This window comes from Argentina silus (assembly GCF_951799395.1).
Source record: "Argentina silus genome assembly, chromosome: 9".
In the NCBI taxonomy this organism is placed as follows: domain Eukaryota; kingdom Metazoa; phylum Chordata; class Actinopteri; order Argentiniformes; family Argentinidae; genus Argentina; species Argentina silus.
Genome location: NC_139663.1, coordinates 5,338,832 through 5,359,764, shown reverse-complemented (window position 1 = coordinate 5,359,764; position 20,933 = coordinate 5,338,832). Strand labels below are relative to the sequence as shown.

Genomic DNA, 20,933 nt, shown 5'->3' with positions numbered 1-20,933 from the left:
TACAATGTAATGAAATGCTTGAGACAGAGCAGCTCTACAACATCAATCAACATCGACAATACAGTATAATAAGTATAAAAAGTAAACATAAATATAATCACTAAAAGTAATGACAGTAAATAACGGTAATAACAGTAATACAGTAAAATAAAAATATACAGAATATTTAGCAGTAGGTAGTAAGTAAAGTGTATAGTGCAAGAGTGCAGTGTCAGTGGAGTGCAATGTCACTGAGCAGAGGGGGGGTTGTAGGCATAGTCCATGGGGGAGAGGGGGGAGAAGGAGCCTGAGGTGGAATACCGGGGTGGGGGGGGCAGGGGGGGGCGGCCTGAGGGAAGAAACTATGACCTGATGGCCTGATGGTAGAAACTCTTCCGGAACCTGTTGGTCCGGGTCTGAATGCCCAATGGATGCAGGGAGAACAGGGCGTGACTGGGATGGCTGTTGCCAGTTCCTTCCTGAAGTCCACGATCAGCTCCTTGGTTTTGCTGACATTGAGAGAGAGATTATTATATGCCAGCCAGGACATTTATTTCATCTCTGTAGGCTGTCTCGTCCTTGTTGGAGATCATGCCAACCACGGTGGTGTCATCAGCAAATTTGATGGTGCTGTTGGAGCTGAGTGTGGCCACACAGTCGTGGGTACAGCAGGGCACTGGGCACACAGCACTGGGGGTCCCCCGTGTTGAGAGTGAGAGTGGGGTCTGCCGCTCAGGAAGTCCAGGATCCAATTACACAGGAAGGTGTTGAGATCCCGGACCCTAAGCTTGGAGGGGACTATGGTGTTGAATGCTGAGCTGTAGTCGATAAACAGCATTCTTACATAGTTGCCCTTCTTGTCCAGGTGAGGTAGAGCAGTGTGTGATGTGAGGGCAACGGCATCATCAGTCGATCTATTTGGTCAGTATGCAAATTGGAGGGGGTCCAGTGTTGCCGTTAGAGAGGAATTTATATGGGACTTGACTAACGCTCAAAGCACTTCATAATGACTGACGTGAGAGCCACAGGGCGGTAGTTGTTGAGACGAAGGATGGTGGTCGCTTTGAGGCAGGTGGGGATTATAGACTGGGACATGGACACGTTGAATATGTGAAAATGCCTGCCAGTTGGTCTGCGCTTTTTTTTTTTTACACAATTTATGTTTTGTGCTTATTTGAGTCATTGTAAACAAAACAATATTCTGAATATCATGTTGATCTCTTAATGACAATTTCTCCATATTTAAAAAATAGCTGGCTGGGTCACTGAGGGCTGGGTCACTGAGGGTCACCAAGCTTGATGTAAACTGACAGCATCTTACATTATTGACGGATAGATCTCTGATTGAAACATCATGGCTTGACCATCTGCTTTTTATTTCAACACAGCAAGATGACGGTTAAAGATGAGAGGAGAGTTGAGGAGGCCCACCAGTCCACCATCCAGTGCATGACCCACTCTCCGGCCCACTTTCCCAGTGGAGGCACAGTGAGGGAGAAGGGCCGGAACCGTGGCTGGTTGCTGTCTGGCATAATCTTTGTCAACATCCTAATCCTGGGCTGTGCTCTGGTCAGCGGGAGTGCCTTCAACGAAGTAGCCATCAATAGCATCGACCTGCAGATCCTCCTCATCATCCTCCTCATCTTCACCACCGGCTGGATGCTGTACTACACTGTCTACACTTCCAGAGAGGATCATGCTGTTCTCTATAAGGATGGTCATGCTGGACCTGTGTGGCTCAGGAGTAAGATACCCTCTTACAAATACATGTGTACAGTATATTGTTAAGACAGGTTTTGATAGTAATCTCTCTTCTGAATTTGAATAGCATTATGAGAAAATAGTTATCTAACAAACGGTCCATTGTTTTGAATTAGTACGACAATTCTGATTTGGAATCTGTTTCTGAATGTTTTATGTTTTTTTTTCTTTAGGTTCTTTAGTGCTGTTTGGCATTTGCAGTTTGCTCATGGATGTCTTCAAGATAGCTAACTATGTAGGCTACATGCACTGTGACTCCGCTGTGAAGATAGTCTTCCCTGCTGTGCAGGCTGTATTCATAGCTGTGCAGGTGAGTACCCGAATGATGACACCTGCTATAAACTCAGGCTCTCACAATAGGACTGTAAGTGAGGGGTGATTTATTGGTGTATGGGATATATGACCATCTTATAATAACTCTGATCTATTTCAGACCTACTTCCTCTGGCTCCATGCAAAGGACTGTGTGCAGTTACAAAGGAATATAACTTGGTAAGGGTAACTGAATTAGGTAATTTATTGATTGTAAACTTTGTTTGTGGATCTCTTGCCTCCCATTGCTGGTCAATAACTCTTGCATTTCCCTTTTTCAAGCTGTGGCCTGATGTTGACCCTGTCCACCAATCTGATGTTATGGGTGGCAGCTATCACTGAGGAGTCCATCCACCAGACAGTTTTCCCAGAGGGTGGCAACCACACACGGTCCACACGAAGCCTGTACCTAAGAGGTAGAGAATCTTCCTCAGAAACTTCCCCTAGTTGTGGTATACTAAAACAGTATACTGAGAAGGTTTGAAATGTGTAAGAATTGAATTACTTTGCAGAAACAAACTACAACTCATACGCTTCTCTCTCTCTTATTTCAGCCACTAATGCTGACAGCAGTTGTCATTGCAGCCATTCTGCCTGTGGTGTCTTTGAGGAGGCATACTACTACCTGTACCCCTTCTACATAGAGTACAGCCTGTTCGCCTCCGCCATGGCCTATGTCATGTGGAAGAACGTGGGGAGGCTGGTGGATGAGCACAACCACCACCATCACCACATCTGCGTGAAGGATGTGCTGCTAGGCCCTGTTGCAGGTCTGGTCATGCTAGTGGCAGGCCTGGCCACCTTTGTCATATACGAGATAGACATGGGGAAGGACGACCAAGAAAAGAGAGACACAGCGCTGCTGATACACTACGTGATGAACACAGTGTGTGTGGCCCTCATGTCCCTGGCTACCGTGGCGGGCTGCGCCATCTACAAGCTGGACCAGAGGGACCATGTGTCGGACAAGAACCCAACCCGGAGCCTGGACGTGGGGCTGCTGATAGGAGCCTCTATGGGACAGTTCACTATTTGCTACTTTACCATTGTGGCTGTTGTGGCAACCGGGGCTAAGGGCTACCTCAACGCTCTCAATCTGGTCTGCTCCTTGCTGACCATAGTCCAGCTGTGCCTGCAGAATGTCTTCATCATCGAGGGCCTCCATCGAGAGCCCTTCAATGACACCCACCAGGCCAATGTGTTCTCGAACCCATATGTCCTCCAGACCAACAGAGACATGCAGAGCCTCCCAGTTATAAAGACCATGTCCAGCCCAGTCCTCACGGTACCAGTGGGTACGGACGACATCCATACCCACTCTTCTGCCCCTCATCATGGATTCACCTGGAAGAGAAGGGCCCTAAAAGAGATCTGTGTCTTTCTGCTACTCTGCAACATCATCGTGAGTAGCTCCTGTCCTATCCTTACTTGTGTGTTCACCACTGCTCTTCTCACACTCTTAACAAGGGAATGATTGTAGCATGCTAAAACAAAGCAATAGAAAGGAAGAAATAATTATTACATCTTTACTAAAATAATAATTATATCTTTGCTCTTTTTTCATTGGCAGCTCTGGATCATGCCAGCATTTGGTGCCCGCCCCCAGTTCGACAACCCGATCGGGATAGAATTCTACAAGTTCAACATGTGGGCTGCAGTTGTGAATATAGGACTCCCTTTCGGAATCTTTTACCGCATGCACTCAGTTGCCAGTCTCTTTGAGGTATTCCTGACCTCATAAAATCTCCACTGGAAAACAAGCAAAGAGCAGCAACTATTCTGACATTGTATAAAGCTGATTTTTTTATACTACCTCTTTGTTTTGTTGTTGCGATATGATCTTTTTTATACAAGCCCTAGAACTTTTACTGTAAGATGATTATACAATGATGTTTATGTATAATGGTGTGGAATCATGGACATTTGTGTTGTACTTAAGACATTATATTTTGTAAATATTTAATTGTAATTATAATAATAATGTGTTACATTATAAATGTATTGCTTTCTTTTATAAGGGATGACTTATGTTATAAATCACTTTCATGACATATTGTACAGCAATCATTTTGTGAGGTTTGGAACATAATATGCTTTTAACCAGTTACAGTATATTGTTCCCACTCTAAACACAACGGTCACACAATAGCTGGAGGGATTTCTTCCTCTTTCTGTCCTGTCCACTCATGATCTCACTGCCTCACATAACAAACATATAACATGCCACCCACCTGAGATGATTTATACCCTGTTATATCTGCACCAGACGACAGCTAAACATGTTACATGTACTCGATAATGTATTTCCCTATGGTAAAACTGTGTGAGTTGTGTACGTGGCACATGAAAATCAGGTCCTTTCTGGGAGTCATTGAGTGATTCACAATAGCCACAAATGAGAACTGTCATGTGCAGTCACAAACCAGTGGTATTGGCTGTCTCATACAATCCACAGGGATCACACTGCCACCTATGGACAGAGTGGGGAATAGCTGAGGAGCATGTCACCATAGCATGTCTCCATGATACTAGTATAGCTCTGCTCCACTGAAAATAATCTATAGGACATGTCGAAAATTATTTTCAAACACTATACAGTATATGATTATGAAAGTAATAATGGAATTCAAAAGCCGTTGTTGGAATAATTTATGAACTATTTTCAGTATAATTTAAGAGAAAATACTACGTTTAACATCAAGCACAGTATATACAGTTGATAATTGCAGATTTGATATGCAGACAAAATATAACAAATGTACATAGAAGTCAGACAATGAGGCATACTTGTAAGCAGTAACACCAAGTCAGTTTGGATATTGGGTTCTCTTAGTCTTGAATGGGTAATAATGTCCCATTTAAATTTCAGAAAAAATACATTGTCACATCGTCACATTACAAGGAACATAACAGTAGCTAACGTTTCGTTTGAGGAGTGCAAGTTCACTTCTAGCATGACACAGTCTTCCTTTCACTTGTGAAAATAATGAATGTTAAATATCAATGCTATCCAAGAAAAATCTCACAGCACTCTATCTTTAAACATTTATGTTGATGTCTCCCATACTTCCCTTCAGCAAAATATGTGAAAATCCCTATGAAACTAGCATTTTCACGTAGAGCATTTACATCGAGTCCATGATAAGGAAAAAGGGAAAACATGTTGATAACACTCCTGTATCTCAGTGCTTTGACAGACAGACATTCTGTGGTCTTGAGGTCTGAGAGTGTATTTGACAGTAGAGATATTTGTCCAACCAGCCAAATCAATCCCAACTCCCTCCCTGTTTTGGGAGTGTGAGCTTCCCCGGCTCTCTTCCCCATGACACTTGTGCAGCCCAGGGTAAGTGGAGGTGTGAGGGGTAAAGCATGACGATGAGGAAGCTAGAACATGGTGAGGTTTGCAAGGGTGCCAGTAGGAATGGCTGGGAAAAGACCACACAAAACCATCCAGTCCCATTATGAGTCAACAACACCTTCCTGTCTACATTCTCTGGATCTCAAAGAGACGGACATCCGTGTCATACCAGATAGGAGGGTCCACGTTGCTATAAACACAAATGAAGGTTTCAGGGAAATACACTAGACAACAATATTGATAGTTGCTATCCTGTTCGTACTGGTAATGAAAACAACTCAGCTGCCATGCCCTACTCACCGCAGATAGACCACACCCCACATGTAAGTGCGGAACCACATGGCAGTGCCTGCGTTGGCCTGGTACTTCCTGATGAGGATGGGGTGAGGGACGGGTAGGAGGCCCACCAGGGTGCCATGCTGTAGGAACTTCAGGATCTCAGACTCGTCCGTCAAGCCCCTGGGAGGGAGAATTAGAGCACATCATATGATCATCTGGTGATGCTTTATGTCAAAGGCATCTTAGCCGAGACTGAAACCTTTATAGCCCTCATGACTAAGATGAATGGTGGTGCGGTCTTACTTGTCAATGCAGATCTTCTCCACCTGAGGTACCAGCACCTGCAGCAGGCGCATTATGGTCTGTAGGGGGAGTTTACACTTCCAGGAGAGAACCTGAGGGGGAGTGGACACATCTGATCAGCCTGTGAGTCATCACTGACAGCTGTCAAAGGGGGTAGGACTGTCTGAATGGTGGGAGGGGGCATAGACTGGAGTTTAGATCAAAGGTTTAGTCTCTTTCTGATCAAGAGAGTCTCAGTTTGAGGCTGATAAGGGTTGCTTAAAACCTACTTACCCAGTCTGGTGTGGGTGTCCAGTATGAAGCAGAGGACACACTTGACAAACGTCTTCTTTCCATCTCTGCCTCAGTGTAGAAAACATCCTGCGAAAATAGAACACGGATGAGTTCCACACACACACACACACACACACACACACACACACACACACACACACACACACACACACACACACACACACACACACACACACACACATTCAAAAAGCGCTTACCTCATTATCCCTTCCTGAATTTGATTCTGTGTCACTGGCCCCTGCAATGGCACTGTGATCCGACTGAGGGGTCTGTGGAAGATCGGTCTTTGGCACTGTGACCATGGTCCCATCCTCTGACACCTGGGACTGCTCTGTCAGTTTATCAATGGCTGCAGGCAGGGTCACGAGAGACAATAACATCAGTTTATATCGAATGAAACACCCCTGAATGGTAACTGGTGGGAACTATGGATGGGCCTTTGGAACTATCTTTATAGGACAGCCCAGAGGTTACATTCAGCATAGTGTTTAGAGTGGGTATGGTTGAAAAGGGTGTGTGTGTGTGTGTGTGTGTGTGTGTGTGTGTGTGTGTGTGCACCTGGTATAGCGACCAGGCTGGTCTTCAGTGTTCCGGGCTCTGCAGGGACGGCAGGACGGGATCCCTCCATGGAGACCGTCTCCTGGGAGCTGGTGCGGGAAATAGCGTCAGGTGTCTTCCTCTTCCTCTGCAGGGCCTTCTGGATGGTGGCGGGGTCAGAGGGCAGGTTGGCCAGCTGATGGAACACGTTACGCTTGCGAATGATGGCATACACTAGGTTACAGTTTCCTGAGGTCAGAGAAAAAAGTATAGGTTAACGAAAACAAGAGAGCTATGTCTAAATCAAGATTGTCACACAAACACATACTCTCCTAATAGTCTCATAGCAAGACAGTGAATGATGCTGAGCCATACAGTACCACAGAGGGTAACAAAGTGTTCTGCACAAGACTACACACTTTGGTGTCTGCTTTGGTGTCAGAACTACAATCCATGCTGAAAGGAGATGTGACAGAGAGCCCATGCAGTCTCACCGTCAAACTGGTACTGGATGATGTTATTGAAGGCCTCTAGCAGGAAGAAGACCAGGTGGTGGTTCTGGTTGGCGGAGAACAGGAACCAGTTGGTGGAAAAGGCCTCCAGGAGATGGAGCAGTTTGTTAGCTGCCACCATGGATAGGCTCTTCAGATAGGGAGACACTGTGGAGGAGAGGATGGATCATAATTTAGAGATACACACATCACATACTATAGGTTTATGTAGAATGAACTGCTCTACAAGCTGATACAGCTTGTAGAGCAGTTGTAAAGCACATGGCATTCATCCGAAAATTACATTATGACTTTATCTATTTGGGGTTCAAATGGATCCAAGGACTGGTTGAGGTGTCGTGTACAGTAAACAATTCCAACACTTTTAGTGAGGGCCATGTTAAAAAACAAAACAAAACAGTGTGCATCTTCAACCAGGAGAAGGAGATGCTACTCACCATTCACTACAATGGTGAGCAGGCAGTCAAAGAGAGGCTGTAGACGCTGGTGTCCACTCGTGATGATCTTGTGGAACACCTGAAGATATACAGAGTCAGGTACACACAATAAATCAGTGGAATGGCTTCATAGAAGCATATGCAGTAGTCATTCCAGTGACTAACCGGATACCTAACAGCAGAGAGATTATAATATTGGCTAAATGAGTCCAATACAGCCATACAATAGCGTGTGTACTGTATTTCTATTTTCTGCGGAGTCTTACCACGATGAGCAGGTCAGCATGGGTCCCCGTGAACACTGGGATGTCCATAGGCACATGGATGGAGTAGGGCTTGTTCAAACGGACACCAAAGTTCCTCTCCCCACTCAGCAGCAGCAGAATGAAGACGCCAATGTGCATGAGACCCACGCGGGCTGCAGCAGGTACACACACACACACAACATACACACACACACAACATACACACAACATACACACTTTAACAAACATGTGAAACACACACTATCAACCAAAAATACAACCATGGCATATGTTCATAAAGCAGACATCCACAGGCACTGCCTTAAACTCACTCCAATCCCTTCACCATGTACTCACACTGGTCAGCCCTAGCATCATTCAGGTAGAACAGTATAGGTACCAGGATGTCCAGCACATCACTGCTCTTCAGCACAAAAAACAGGAACTTCTGTAATGGGTGGGAGAGAGGAGTGGGTATGGATCATAAAACTGTCATAGGGCAGCAGCAATTCAACACAATAATAATCCTATGCAGTGGTATACTAACTACCTTATTGAAGTCACACAGCTTCCAGAAGAGCACCAGCAGCTCCTGGTGGAACTGGATCTTCTTGGTGGAGTTAGGCAGGTAGGTTTGAGTGAGAGGGTTGGTCAGCAGACGAGCCAGGCCTTTCAACACAAAGTCGTAGTCCTGGGGAGACAGTGGAGACAACCTTTAGAAAAGTCTGCACTTGAAATGAACCACTACTGGAGGAAACGTGTAAATGTACGAAGCAAAGCGCATTACCTCCTCCCTGTGAATTCGTGAAAGGTAATTCACAAACAGGTTGTCAGGGCCAGCAGACTACAAAAACAGAGACAGAGACATTTTTCTCAGCAATAAAAACAAAAACTTGAATTTCCCATTCTCCTGGTATCCGTATGCATCCACCCTTCCCTAAGGGCCACAACAAGGTCCTGTCCTGTTCTCTTACCTCCTGGTCATCCATGCTGGAGGGGGAGGCAGAGCGGTGGGCCACCCCTCCCTCATGCTCCAGAGTGACGATGAGGATCTGCACGGCCTGCTCCACCAGCTGCTCACGGTAGTCGGAGAAAAGCAGGTGGTTGTAGGGGATACCATACCCAATAGGATCATAGGCACACACCACGTTGACCAGAGAGGTGAACAGAGGCAGGGCATGCCTAGGGACAGAGATAACAACAATGTGTGACACTTGTTTGAAAATAGGAATTCTGGATGTGTGTGTGTGTGTGTGTGTGTGTGTGTGTGTGTGTGTGTGTGTGTGTGTGTGTGTGTGTGTGTGTGTGTGTACACCTCTCTCACCTGTTTTCTGTGGAGCAAAAGAAGGTCACCCAGGGGTTTAGGACGTTGTTGTCTGAGGGGGGCAGGTACATAGCCTCTGAGAAGCAGGTTAGTAGCAGCCTCAACAACTCTGTCCTGAAAGTGCAAGAAAATACAGTAAATGCTGAGTAAATGGAAGGAGAGAAAGAGAGAGTCATAGATAATATAGAAATACAGACACATACACGAACACAAGGTCCCTCAGCAGCTCTCACTCACCTGTTGAGGTCATGGATGTAGTTGAGTGGAGGGGACTGGGCAAAACCCACCCCTGCTTCCCAGATGTACTCACAGCTGTCTATGGACTGCATATCCTCCACTGAGTCCTGTGTGTGACATCAAAAGACTATCAATCTCAACCCAACCACTGAGAGAAAGATTTCATATTCCTACCTATACCATGTATTTGTATGTACTTGAACACTGTACATGTTCAGTCCATACTGTATTATCTGTGACTATACAACACAAACAGGTTCTGTAGGTAGATATAAGCAGGATATGCATGACAGATGTGAAATGTAGAGCACATTTCCTCATAGAAAGTTTCCCCATAGGCTGCAGTGGGGAAGTCTTTTTAAGCATTCTATTCCAGATGATCAGTGCCAAGAGAACTCTTCCTGGAGAGAGCAGTAAGACTCATTTTAGAAACTGAAATCTCTGTAAACTTGTCTGACAAGTCAAATGAGGCTGTCAACCACCAGGAACAAGGAAACTGCCTCTATGTTTATTTAGCCTTGAAAGAGCAGAGGAAACTTGATTACGATGTTTGCCTAAAATACCACTGACAGAAGCAGATGAGCAATTGCCAGTCATTAAAAAAAATATGTAAAGAGTATGAAATCATCTATTCAATGGTACTGAGGAAGATCTACTGAGTGAGAGGGCGTATACTCACTGGGCCTCTTCTGTGGCTGTGCACCGTGAAGTCAGGGCAGAAAAGCAGGTCAGCAATGGCCAGGAGTAGAGACTCAGCCAGGGGACGAGCTCCTTCATCATCATCCATCTCATCTGTCTGGAAGAGAGAGAGAGAGAGAGAGGGACGACATGCAGAGGGATGACTATGAACCTCTAGCTTCTCTTTATCATCTGTAGTATAGCCATAATCTTAAAAACGAACAGTACTATAGTACACATGTATACACGTTTCCTTTACAAGAATTTCTTCCTAGGAGCTGTAGCCTCAATTCACTTTAAGATAAGTTTCCTCTTATCTTTCCAGAGAGGAAAAACACTGGGAAAACACTTTCATTATGGAACAATGGTGGCCATTTTTTGTGTGAAATCTACCCACTAGATTGGGAAACAAATAGGTAGGTGGTTGAAGGATTTTACTTGGTTAACAGAAGCCATTCCCTCCCACAAATAAGGCAGAAACACTACAAATAAACAGGCAGGCATTTTGCTGGTGTTCACCAATCAGCATTTTCTAAAATGGAGGAATGGATATAATCTGACCAATACATGTCAGAAAACTAGTCATCTGGTCAAAAAATTGTCAACATACACTGTAGCCTGATCTGCAGTCATATGAGGTTAGGATTGGCTAGTCTGCTATATGGATGAAAAGTGCATCCCTAATCTAATATTCCTTCTCTTTTCGACGCCCACTCACCCCAGCCCGTCCAGCACCAGGCACAGTGGACCAGAAGAAGCCCCTCCAGTCCTGGTCCTCAAAGATGTAGGGCAGGATGCGGGTCAGCATGCGTGAACAGTTCAGGACTATCTGCTTCTCCTTCTCTGAGGGGCACCCTGACTCTGCCCCCTGTACCAGCTTCTCCACTGCCTGAGGCAGAAACGTGGGTGTATGTTACAGAAGCATCTACTCACACAGAAGCGCAGACACATGAAGACACACATGTATGCACACAGACACACACACACGCAGTCACATGCACACACACATGCACAAATGACACGCAACAGTGATATTTTGCAAGCACAATACACAGCTACTGAATGGTATAATAACATTTATGAACCCAAGTGAAAGAATAAAATCAACATTTCTTTAATGTGGATGAAAACCCTCCCAAAGGCAAACACTACAGCAGACTGAGACCTCTGGTGAATGAATATGTCAGACATGACTCAGTACCATGGGCTTCTCTAAGGTCCTCCCCCATGTTCCATTAGGGACCACTACACCCCTAGTCTGTCTGTTTTGTTTCTGATAGGCAGCTTCAAAAGGAAACAGGCAGACGGGAAGGGAGGGCGCCTCGCTTCTTTCCTGCATCTGAGAGCAGTAGGCACTGACTCACTGACAGAAACCTCTGTCAGGCACTCACAAAAACGTGCATTGTTTCATAATAATGTTATTGCATGACTGTGTAATGCAAAACATTTGCTTTTAGTATTCAGCTTGTAGTAGTGAGCTACCTCAAACCCAGAATATCAAATGAGAAATGAATATCTGAGTTTTCTCAGTTTGAATGTTTTAATGCAACTCTCTGCAGTTATACATCTCATACCTTATAGCAGAGGGTTGCCAGATTTGAGGGGGACTCCTCTCGAACAGCTCGGATCTCTGCGGCTGGCACCAGGGCAAATACATCCTGCACAGTGGTGGCAGTGTCTGCCCAGAACTGGTCCCAGAAGGCATCATCTGTGGCCTCCACTGGCTGTGGGGAATAAACACGGTTGCTTGTAGACTACATTCCCCATCTCCCATCTCCCATCTCCCATCTCCCATTATTACTGTGCAATGTATTCAACATATAAAGTATCAACAAATAAAGCATATTAATTACGATAACATCTAGAATTAAGGGTGGAAATAATTGTAAACAACTTGTTCAATCTGTGATGTGAGTTACATAATAGGCTCAGTGTTGTTCACATAACTCTAACCACACAGCTGGACAATGTTGACAATGTTAACTTCTTCTAATTGCACACAGACAACGGGAAGTATGATCTTGCTCGCTGTAATCTCTGCACAGTCCACCTGCCGCATCTGGGGGCGGTGGTAGTTTTCAAATACGTCATTCTAACATAGATGGATAGTATATATGCCATCTAACAATAAATTAATATATTTCAAACCAAGTCAAAAATAGTACTAAGAAGCAATAGTGTTATTCGTTTCATCGATGATCAGGCCTGTGTCATCAGCTGATGATGTTTTGCTGTGAGCTTCATTGTTTACATAATCGATTATATAGGCTTAGGAGGACATTACTTTTCCACAAAATGAAAAACAGAATACCCTATAATAATGCCGTAGAATAATGTAATTGGGGCAACCACTGATACCGGAGAGTAGGATTTCATAGTAATAACAGCAACCTTAAACAGTAAAAAAAAATAAAACAAGAACAAAAAACAACAACATGCGAGTGCAGTCATATGGCAACCATTACAAACATAAATTGCAAAAGGTCGACTGTCTATCGGTGCAAGCTCTGTTTTTCTATCAAGCTCTACATCCCATCTCCTCAGTGATGCTGGACTTGTACCATCTGGTGCGCTTTATTCAGTCGTCGCTCTTTGATATTATCCTCATATTTCTCAATGCCATATAAATATGTCAAACCTACCTGTGTTTTGGTTGTCAGCTGTATCACTGCTTTCCTAAAATTCAGTTTAGAATCGGTGTTACCCATTTTGATATTCCTTTATGCTGTACGGCGTTGCTGCCGCGAATCCAACCTAATCTCATACACCTCCTCCTACGTTTGAGTCATTCGCGGAGGCGTTTTTACATCATTGGTTGGATAGTGCACTTGGCTGTAAACTTCCGGGTTCTGAACAAGCAATCTACATGTATGATAATTATAAGGTGAATAAAATATATTTCCATCCTCTCTAATTGATATAATACTTTGGGCTTATCAATCATTTTTTGATGTGTACTATTAATGGCAGAATGCTTTAACTTAAGCACATTGATGCTTGATCAAAAGTGGATATATGTGCTTGATTGTGGCGATATCACTGAATTTGTTACAATATATCATTGCAACTAGATAGTGTAAAATCTTCAAAGTATGTCCTTAATTCCGTGCGTCCTCTCTCCCGAACTCCTTCTCAAAACGCATTGGAGAAGATGGGCGGACGGGAGGAACCCCAGACCTACTTCTCCAATGAGTTTGGAGAAGGAGACGAGAACAGAGAACGCGAGGAATCAAGGAAAGACTTTTGAGATTTGTACCATCGTTTTGGGCTAAGTAAACAGCGACATCATGTGGCAGAGGGAACACAAGACATGGGAACTGTTGCCTTGACAAGTAGTCGACTCTCTGTGGCATGCAAATTCAGTGAAGACTCAAGACTGTCATATAAATATGTTTTCTATTAGACTGATAATGTATTGAGTTGGTTTATTATAGGTTTGTAGGTAAGCTCTTTTTAGTCACGCTTAGCGGTGTCCTTACTGCGCAGTCGCAGTGTCATGTAAACAGCAGCGGTTGTCACTTGAAGGAGTCAAAGGTTACAGCAGCTTGCTAGCCAGGCATAGGGATGTTTGGGCGTGGAAACCGGCAAAACGTTGTTGAAATCTAGCCGTCTATCGGTATATTTTTCTTTCCCTTTGCGAGTTGTCTACCTGGAGAATCTGGCATGTGAGGCAGCTTACTATATTATCTCAGCAATTCCTCCTTTTGTTGTTTTTCAGTCGGGAAAGCTAGCTCGCTAAAAGCTAAGCTATCTTGCTAGCACTGAGTCTGGGGGGGCCTTCTTGTATAGCTAACTTGGATAATAGTCTTACTAAGGTCAGAAACGATTTGGTTTCGTTTCTTCCCAGCTAATTTGATTCAGATTTTGCTTGATTATTAACTGACCAGTTATTTGTCTTTTTGAGCGAACATGGCTAGTATACCATTAGCATCTTAGATATCGATTCCCTGTTACCAGTAGCTGGCAAGCTAGCTAGCATCTGAAGTGGCTGAACTGTCATTTTCGGCAAGTGTCTGCCAGGGTGTGCTTCTCCTTTGTGTTAGCTATATCTTTAGCACTGGTCAACTGTATCCAGGGGTAGTTCAAATCTATCTCATGACAGGGACATTAGTTTAATTGCCACAGCGTAAGCTAGCTATCATTTATTGATTGCCAGAGTAACATTAGGCCCAAGACAGAAAAACAACCAAGTCATTGGTGCCAATCGACCAGGACACAGCCCCAGCTCAAGCCTTGGTATTTTGGAAAAACAGTAAGGGTATTCGTCTCAGACTGCTGCACTTGACGTTGTCATATGTTAACTGACAACAGGTGAGTTGACTCTAATTCTCAATTAGGCTTATGTCTAGATCCATTCTGGTTTGCAACCTGTGACATTCAGAATGTGTAACCCATTGTGTGTAAAGACATTTTTTCTTAAGTGTGTGTGTATCTCTTAAACCCCTGCAAAGGAAACGCCAGCGCAGTGGCGGCGATGAGGAGAACGGCCAGCTGGTGCCTCTGGCCAAGAGGTCAAGCAGAGCTCACCCCCTCTCTCCTGAGCTGGGCCGGGATGCCTGGGACTCTGAGGTAACAGCACCAAGGAGAAGAGAAGTGTTTTACTTTTCCCTTCCGTTGTCAATCCGCTCCATCTCTACTCCCCTTAACCTCGCATTCTTAGGGGCAACAGTATTGTAATGTCAGAGTGGTACAGTTCTTCCTGTAACAACCAATAATGCCACTGGAACTACCACACAGCTAGCAGTTTGCTTAGTTTACGGTTCAATGTAAAAAAAGAAGAGTAAATAAAATTAAAATAAAAAGTATTCTGTGTGGTTATCTGAGGTTGATGGGACATTGTTTCCAATGAGAAGCTATTACCGTGGTTGGTGAGCACTGTGCTAATGCTTGTCTCCTCCTCCAGTCATCCAGTAGTGGGAGCAGTGGGATCAGTAGTCCAGAGCATGCTGTAGGAAGCAGCAGCAGCAGTCAGTGTGCTGTGGACAGCCTGGGGGCCCCCTGCGCTCCTGGCCCCTGCAGTCCCCTCAGCTCAGCTCACTCCTCAGAGCTAGCTGGTCCCATGAACCTGGTCTCCTACCACCAGATCAACCGCATCCTGCGAGAGGCCCACTTCCAGAGCCTGCAGAGCCGAGGCCAGTCCAGAGACACATGACTCCCCTCACCAAGCATGCCTCTCTCAGGGGCAGGAGAGGACTACGCCCTAGGCATGCCAGAGCATTACATGGTGGATCACATCACTCAGCTCTACCCCCCCTCATCTCCAATTCCCATAATAACTCACAGCCCTATTTTCTCTGCATATCTGTGGATGGAGACTAGTCCCTGGTGTAGTACCTAAACTTGGCTAATTAGAATAAAACAAAGTATTCATAATGTTAGCAATAATAACTGTTTGATCAAACTGAAGCTTTTTGTGACTCCCTTTTTTTTTTTTTTTTTTTAACCAGTCTGGTTTACATGCTGCTCAAAGAGCCTCATAGTGAGTGATTGTTGATGAATCCATATGTTTTGTCCTCCAATGTGAGTTCATGGCTGAAAGATAGTGATATGGGTGGGGCTGCAGAAATGCAACCAAATAATCTTAGGCCGGTCTATTTGACTTGTTTAGTCTTATTATGGGGTTACTGGTGTTTGGCTATGCTACTGAGGCACTATGTATGTAGGAGAACATGGATCAGTCTCAGTGAGGATTTGCACTTGGATTATCTTGTTGCTTCCATACTGTTACAGGGGTCTAGCAACAGCTATCCAGAATCAGATCGTAGTGGAACTTAATCAATAGGATGTTTCAACTCTCCTTGTAATGAGGAAGGGACCGGGTAGATGTGACAAGTGAGCATGCAAAGAAATGTACCTTCTGTTGTGTGCCCTGCTTATGGAAAAGAGCGGGGTTTGGGGCTTCGCACACAGCCCTAGCTAAACATCTCTTTTCAGGGAGGATAGTACTGTACATTCCCTAAGCCCTGAGTTGTTTGCAGTTTGGTTTAAGCCACTAAAAACTGTCCTCATTGCAAACAAACTACTTGATTCTGGCTAGAGCTATACCTTATGATGGTTGCTGTATGATCCAGTCTCTGTGCACTGCACTGAACATCCAGGTATAAAGAGCACTGACCATAAGACTGTCCCATTTTCTCCCCCTTATCCTAAAGAGGGATTCTCTGGCTCTGCTCCTGGGTAGCGAGCTCAACTGTTCCTCTTTCAAGACTGTGTTTGGTGTGCTATCAGAAATCAAAAGCGTTTTGAAGATGTGGTTTATTTTTATGACAATTTTTTTTTGTTTTGTATTTAGAATTGTACATTACATTTTACCTGCCATTGAAGTTTTGGATTTTTTTTTTTTTATTCACCTACATTTGAAAATAAAGATAGATGTTTTCAAAGAAATGTTTGTGGCGTGTGTTAATCAACCAATAAATGAAATAAGCCTTTGTCTGTTTTAAGCGTTGTTTTGTTATGTTCCCTTGTTCATACATTGTTTTTGTAGTATCTAGGTTGCTATTATCCATGGTTGAAACAATTAGAATTCTTCCTAATAAAGCCCCTGCTCTTACTTTGTTCTTTTTGTAAATCATCTTAATACTATTGTTACAAAGTAATATTCTGAAGGAATATCTATTTTCTCCCATTTGGAGGGTAATGAATGACTCCCCATGCACTGAGCCCAACATTAATGAGATCTGACCTGTGTTTGAAGGAGGAGCAGTGAAAGGTCCCTTTAATTAGAACACTACATGTCCTTGTCTTGTCACAGGCACATTGTAACAGATTACGTACATTAATGCACCCCACGTAACCACAGCTACCTTACCTTCTACTTTGAGTCCTCATTACCAGCCTCTCTTGAATCCCACATACTTGCCCTGTACTCAGATAGAAATGATGGCTGTGTCAATGATAACCCATGATTAGGTATCGGCATTATGACAGTTGGTGCCCTGTCCTGGAGGTACCATTTCAAATGTCTCATACCCTCTCATTATAACAGCAAATCATGCAGCAAAACAAAAGGATTGAACACAAGAAAAGAAAATGTTTCAGCCATACAAGCTTTTTTCAGGGAGAATTTTGTCCTGGCAATAAACCTCACATCAATTTAGTAAACAAGCATTACATTCCATTTAGGCTCAGGCTTTTATATTTAAGTGCTAATTAATTTAGGCATGTGACTAAGGCTTGCATCCAGCAGCTTGAATAAATATTTCTAAATAGCTAATTGAATTTGTAAAACATACAGGCCTTATTTGGTAATCAGAGCTCTTTATTTGGTTAATGAAAATGATAAGGACCTTGTGGTTTAATTGCCAGTCTTCTAAATAACAGGTCACTGCAGGCATGTGATTGAGGGAGATAAGTGCAATAGAGCCATAGAGGAAAGCTCAGTCTAGACTCTATCTTCAGACTGGCCGGCTAGACAAAGCTGAGTTTATTTCCTGTCTGTCACTGGAATGTCTGGTCACCCCAGTCCAGTCATGAGGCGTGGCATACCAAACTCAGTGGCACACTACTACACCACGGGATCAGCGTTAAGTGACAGAATTTGGGAATGAGATGAGGGCATTACTTGATACAAGGGATGAGAAGAAGCACAGAACAACCAGGGTATTGTGTAGTAAACAGAACAAAAAAAAACATTGCTAATTGCTCACACATTGGGTCTGGTTATAGTACAAGCCAGTGAATTGCTGTTATATTAAGACAAACTTCACACCACACAGTATTTCGGTCTTGGACATGTATTGTTCTATCAGCACAGATGTTCCTCCAACAACCACAAGATGGTGCCAGGCTCTGAGAATACACTGGATGAAAGGTATCCTAACTCTCAGAATTGTAGCACATGATCAGAGCGTAGTTTTAAATGCACTTATATAAGTAGAGGAACACTGAATACAAATTGAAGCTGTTTTTAGAAACACACACACACACACACACACACACACACACACACACACACACACACACACACACACACACACACACACATAGACACACACACTCACACACACATAGACACACACACACACGCACACACACGCATGCATGCACGCACACACATACACATACACATACACACACACACACACACACACACACACATACACACACACACACACACACACACACACACACACACACACATACACACACACACACACACACACACACACACACACACAAGCACACTTTCCATTGTCCTCTCTGTGCAGCACACAGACATGAAGGTGGGCGTCTGTGATGAATGGCTTCTATCAGTCGTGCAGAGAGGCAGGAGAGAGTTAAATGAACTGTCCTTGTTCTGGGGTGTATGTATGCGCATACATTGTTTTATTTTTACCATGAACAGCAAAAATCTGGGTTACAGCCAATGCCTTGCTTTTCCTGTGTCCTTTCTGCTACCATGTCCAGCTCTTCTACAATCTCGAAAGTATTAGAAATCAAAGCTGTGCAGTGAAAGTTTATTTAATTTTGTATGATTTGGCAGGTGAAACGTAATTATTTCTCTTTGTAATCCAGAGCATTTGATCTCCAATTTCAAGACCTGGGTGTAATTAGACAAGTATGCCTTTACTCTCATAGTGACCAGTGATGGATTTAGAGATAAGGGGACAGGAGGACTGGGTGTGGTGGTGGAAGTGTATCTAGTCTCTCTCTCTCTCTCTCTCTCCCTGTGCCAGACTGGGGGAAAATGTGTTTGGGCAGCTGTTGGCTGGCATGAGATGGTCAATGGGCTGGCATATAAAGCACTGGGCCTCCCACACCAGCCAACACAAACATCTGCTCTGCCACCAGCCCGACTCCCCTCTCACCCCCAACCCAAAATCCAACCCTCCTGCACCCCTGCCCATCCTAAGAATTAATGACCCACCAGTCAAGTTAGCAGTGTCCCATTGCCCGGGCATGTCTATAGGGGCAGGGAATGGGAATGCAGCTGAACGCCTTGGAAGGCAGACATGGGCAGGGCAGGGTGAGGGGGTCAGGTTTATGGATGTTTTTTTTTTAAAGATGACAGATAAGTTGGTTTTCACCAAATATCCACCCATTCTCTCAATCCCTGAACAACCAGGTCTCCTGTTCTTGTTCTATTACTAATGGTAATACCAAAACGATGCTGTGTGATGGGACCCTCTCTCTGTCTGCAGTCAGGAAGTTCATCCACTGGACCGGGTCATGTGTTACAAGGGAGTGGAGAGAAGGGGTGGGTTGGGTTATCTCACAGACTGTAGGCTTTACATGCTGTCTAAGTGGCCCAGGCAGTCCCCATTTCCCACTGATAGCAAAGTAAAGAAAGCAAACAGGCCCCACACTCTCTGTAGAGCACTTCTGTCTGCATTGCTAATGCTCTCAGCTGGTCTGGGTGCTGAGTTACCATCGGGTTTCAGGGTGCTTGTGTCAGTGTCTCCGGCTCCCTCCACTTTATGGCCTCCCTATTCAATTTCACACAATGTGCAGCAGAGACAATCTACAGTAGACTGTTTTCTTAGCACAGCAAAGCCAGAGTCAAGGCCCTAATCAATCACAATAAAAGTTCACCCTCAAAGAGCGGAACGCTGAAAGAGGTCTCTCGTTTTCCTACGTTCAACAATTCCTTCTTTTATGGCGCCATGCGAGATGGTCCCCCCCAACTAAACCAACTTGCCAGATCCCACCTTCACAACAGTGTAATTGTATGGTTGGGTGTTTAATTTGTTTTTGAGCCATGCGATGTCTGGGGTCTTTCATCTAAAGAGAGGCAGGAGCAAGGATGTGGTGTTTTAGGCGGATACATGCAGAGAGGTAATGTTAAGGAGTGCCTGGCTCGAACATATACCCAGTGTACCATCATATAGACTGCTGTTTTCTAAATGGAGCCTATTAGATGAATGGGAATATGCCGCTGTTAGAGAGTGCACTCAAGCCCGTGTCAGGCCGGTAAAGGCAGGCTAACAGCACCAATAGCCTGACATCGTTCCTCCATACAAATACCCTGCCTGCCTAGTGTGTCTCATCAGGAGAGGAGTCATATGGAGCCTCTCACAGTAAGGCCTCATAGTGCCTAGCCTGCCACCGAGGTGCAATTTGTTGCATTTGGACCATAACTGTCAAGAAGAGATATACCCTCACTTAAATAGCCGCCCATAATCTTCTCCTTTCCCTGTATTATCCTAATTGAACCCATGGGCCGCCAACACCATCAATAGCTGAGCTCATCGCTAAATTAATAAAACATGCACAACCAAATGCATGCCTGTATAAAAGCTTAAGGCTACTTAGACATACTAAGGGGAGAGCGGTAGGTGATTGTTGCTTGCAAAGAGGAGGATGTACAATCAAATATTCTCATTTTCTCTATCAGTGGTGAGAAGAACAACTCTTGTTATGACTCCCACAGTCCCAAATGTAATGAGAAGAGTTTTCCCCGTCCTCTAGCATTGTGGGTAATGGGAACAGAGCAGATCATTAAAACTATCATGGCACTGCTATCTACAGTACACAAACATGTGATCTTGTTGTCTAGTAGACTGGCTAATGTAATATTATGTAATTTACCGTAGATACTAATGGACTCGTCCACTGCTTTTTATGTGTTGAAAAAGCGGGCTAATTGAACAGGTTCAACAAGTCAGATACTATAACCAGAGGATTGGACTCTTCCTCATCCCGTTCTCATCCACGTGCAGGTCTCATGTTCTGTAG

At 44.3% G+C, this 20,933-nt stretch overlaps 3 protein-coding genes across 3 annotated transcripts; 2 read left to right on the top strand and 1 right to left on the bottom strand.

The window, feature by feature from the left end:
* Nucleotides 1-1,371: 1,371 nt before the first annotated feature.
* On the top strand, nt 1,372-3,793 carry otop2 (otopetrin 2; the record flags this gene model as incomplete). Its single annotated transcript, XM_083676443.1, has 6 exons — nt 1,372-1,723; nt 1,914-2,050; nt 2,174-2,232; nt 2,335-2,468; nt 2,607-3,454; nt 3,623-3,793. 6 exons carry the CDS (start codon nt 1,372-1,374, stop codon nt 3,791-3,793), a joined length of 1,701 nt encoding a protein of 566 aa, XP_083532569.1.
* An 891-nt stretch (nt 3,794-4,684) lies between these two features.
* Nucleotides 4,685-13,027, bottom strand: hid1a (HID1 domain containing a). The gene is made up of 19 exons (XM_083677890.1): nt 12,899-13,027; nt 11,831-11,980; nt 10,975-11,145; nt 10,258-10,374; nt 9,579-9,685; nt 9,342-9,455; nt 8,992-9,199; nt 8,805-8,861; nt 8,568-8,708; nt 8,375-8,465; nt 8,039-8,190; nt 7,773-7,851; nt 7,318-7,482; nt 6,845-7,072; nt 6,484-6,635; nt 6,266-6,352; nt 5,993-6,084; nt 5,711-5,869; nt 4,685-5,600 (listed from the first exon to the last, which is right to left on the bottom strand). Exons 1-19 carry the CDS (start codon nt 12,962-12,964, stop codon nt 5,537-5,539), a joined length of 2,400 nt encoding a protein of 799 aa, XP_083534016.1. The 5' UTR covers nt 12,965-13,027; the 3' UTR covers nt 4,685-5,536.
* Nucleotides 13,028-13,458: 431 nt separating this feature from the next.
* Nucleotides 13,459-16,673, top strand: LOC310809103 (uncharacterized protein). Its single transcript, XM_083676258.1, has 3 exons — nt 13,459-14,567; nt 14,708-14,825; nt 15,160-16,673. The coding sequence occupies exons 1-3, from the start codon at nt 14,551-14,553 to the stop codon at nt 15,406-15,408; spliced, it is 384 nt and encodes a 127-aa protein (XP_083532384.1). The 5' UTR covers nt 13,459-14,550; the 3' UTR covers nt 15,409-16,673.
* Nucleotides 16,674-20,933: the final 4,260 nt, after the last annotated feature.

Excerpts from the sequence above, each read along its gene's own strand:
- hid1a (XM_083677890.1), bottom strand. The coding sequence starts at position 12,964 with ATGGGTAACACCGATTCTAAACTGAATTTTAGGAAAGCAGTGATACAG. Across the intron at positions 7,852-8,038 it reads ATGCTGACCTGCTCATCGTG|GTGTTCCACAAGATCATCAC; the intron begins GTAAGACTCCGC and ends GTATATCTTCAG. Across the intron at positions 5,870-5,992 it reads GAGAAGATCTGCATTGACAA|GGGCTTGACGGACGAGTCTG; the intron begins GTAAGACCGCAC and ends TCTCCCTCCCAG.
- LOC310809103 (XM_083676258.1), top strand. Across the intron at positions 14,826-15,159 it reads GGGATGCCTGGGACTCTGAG|TCATCCAGTAGTGGGAGCAG; the intron begins GTAACAGCACCA and ends CTCCTCCTCCAG.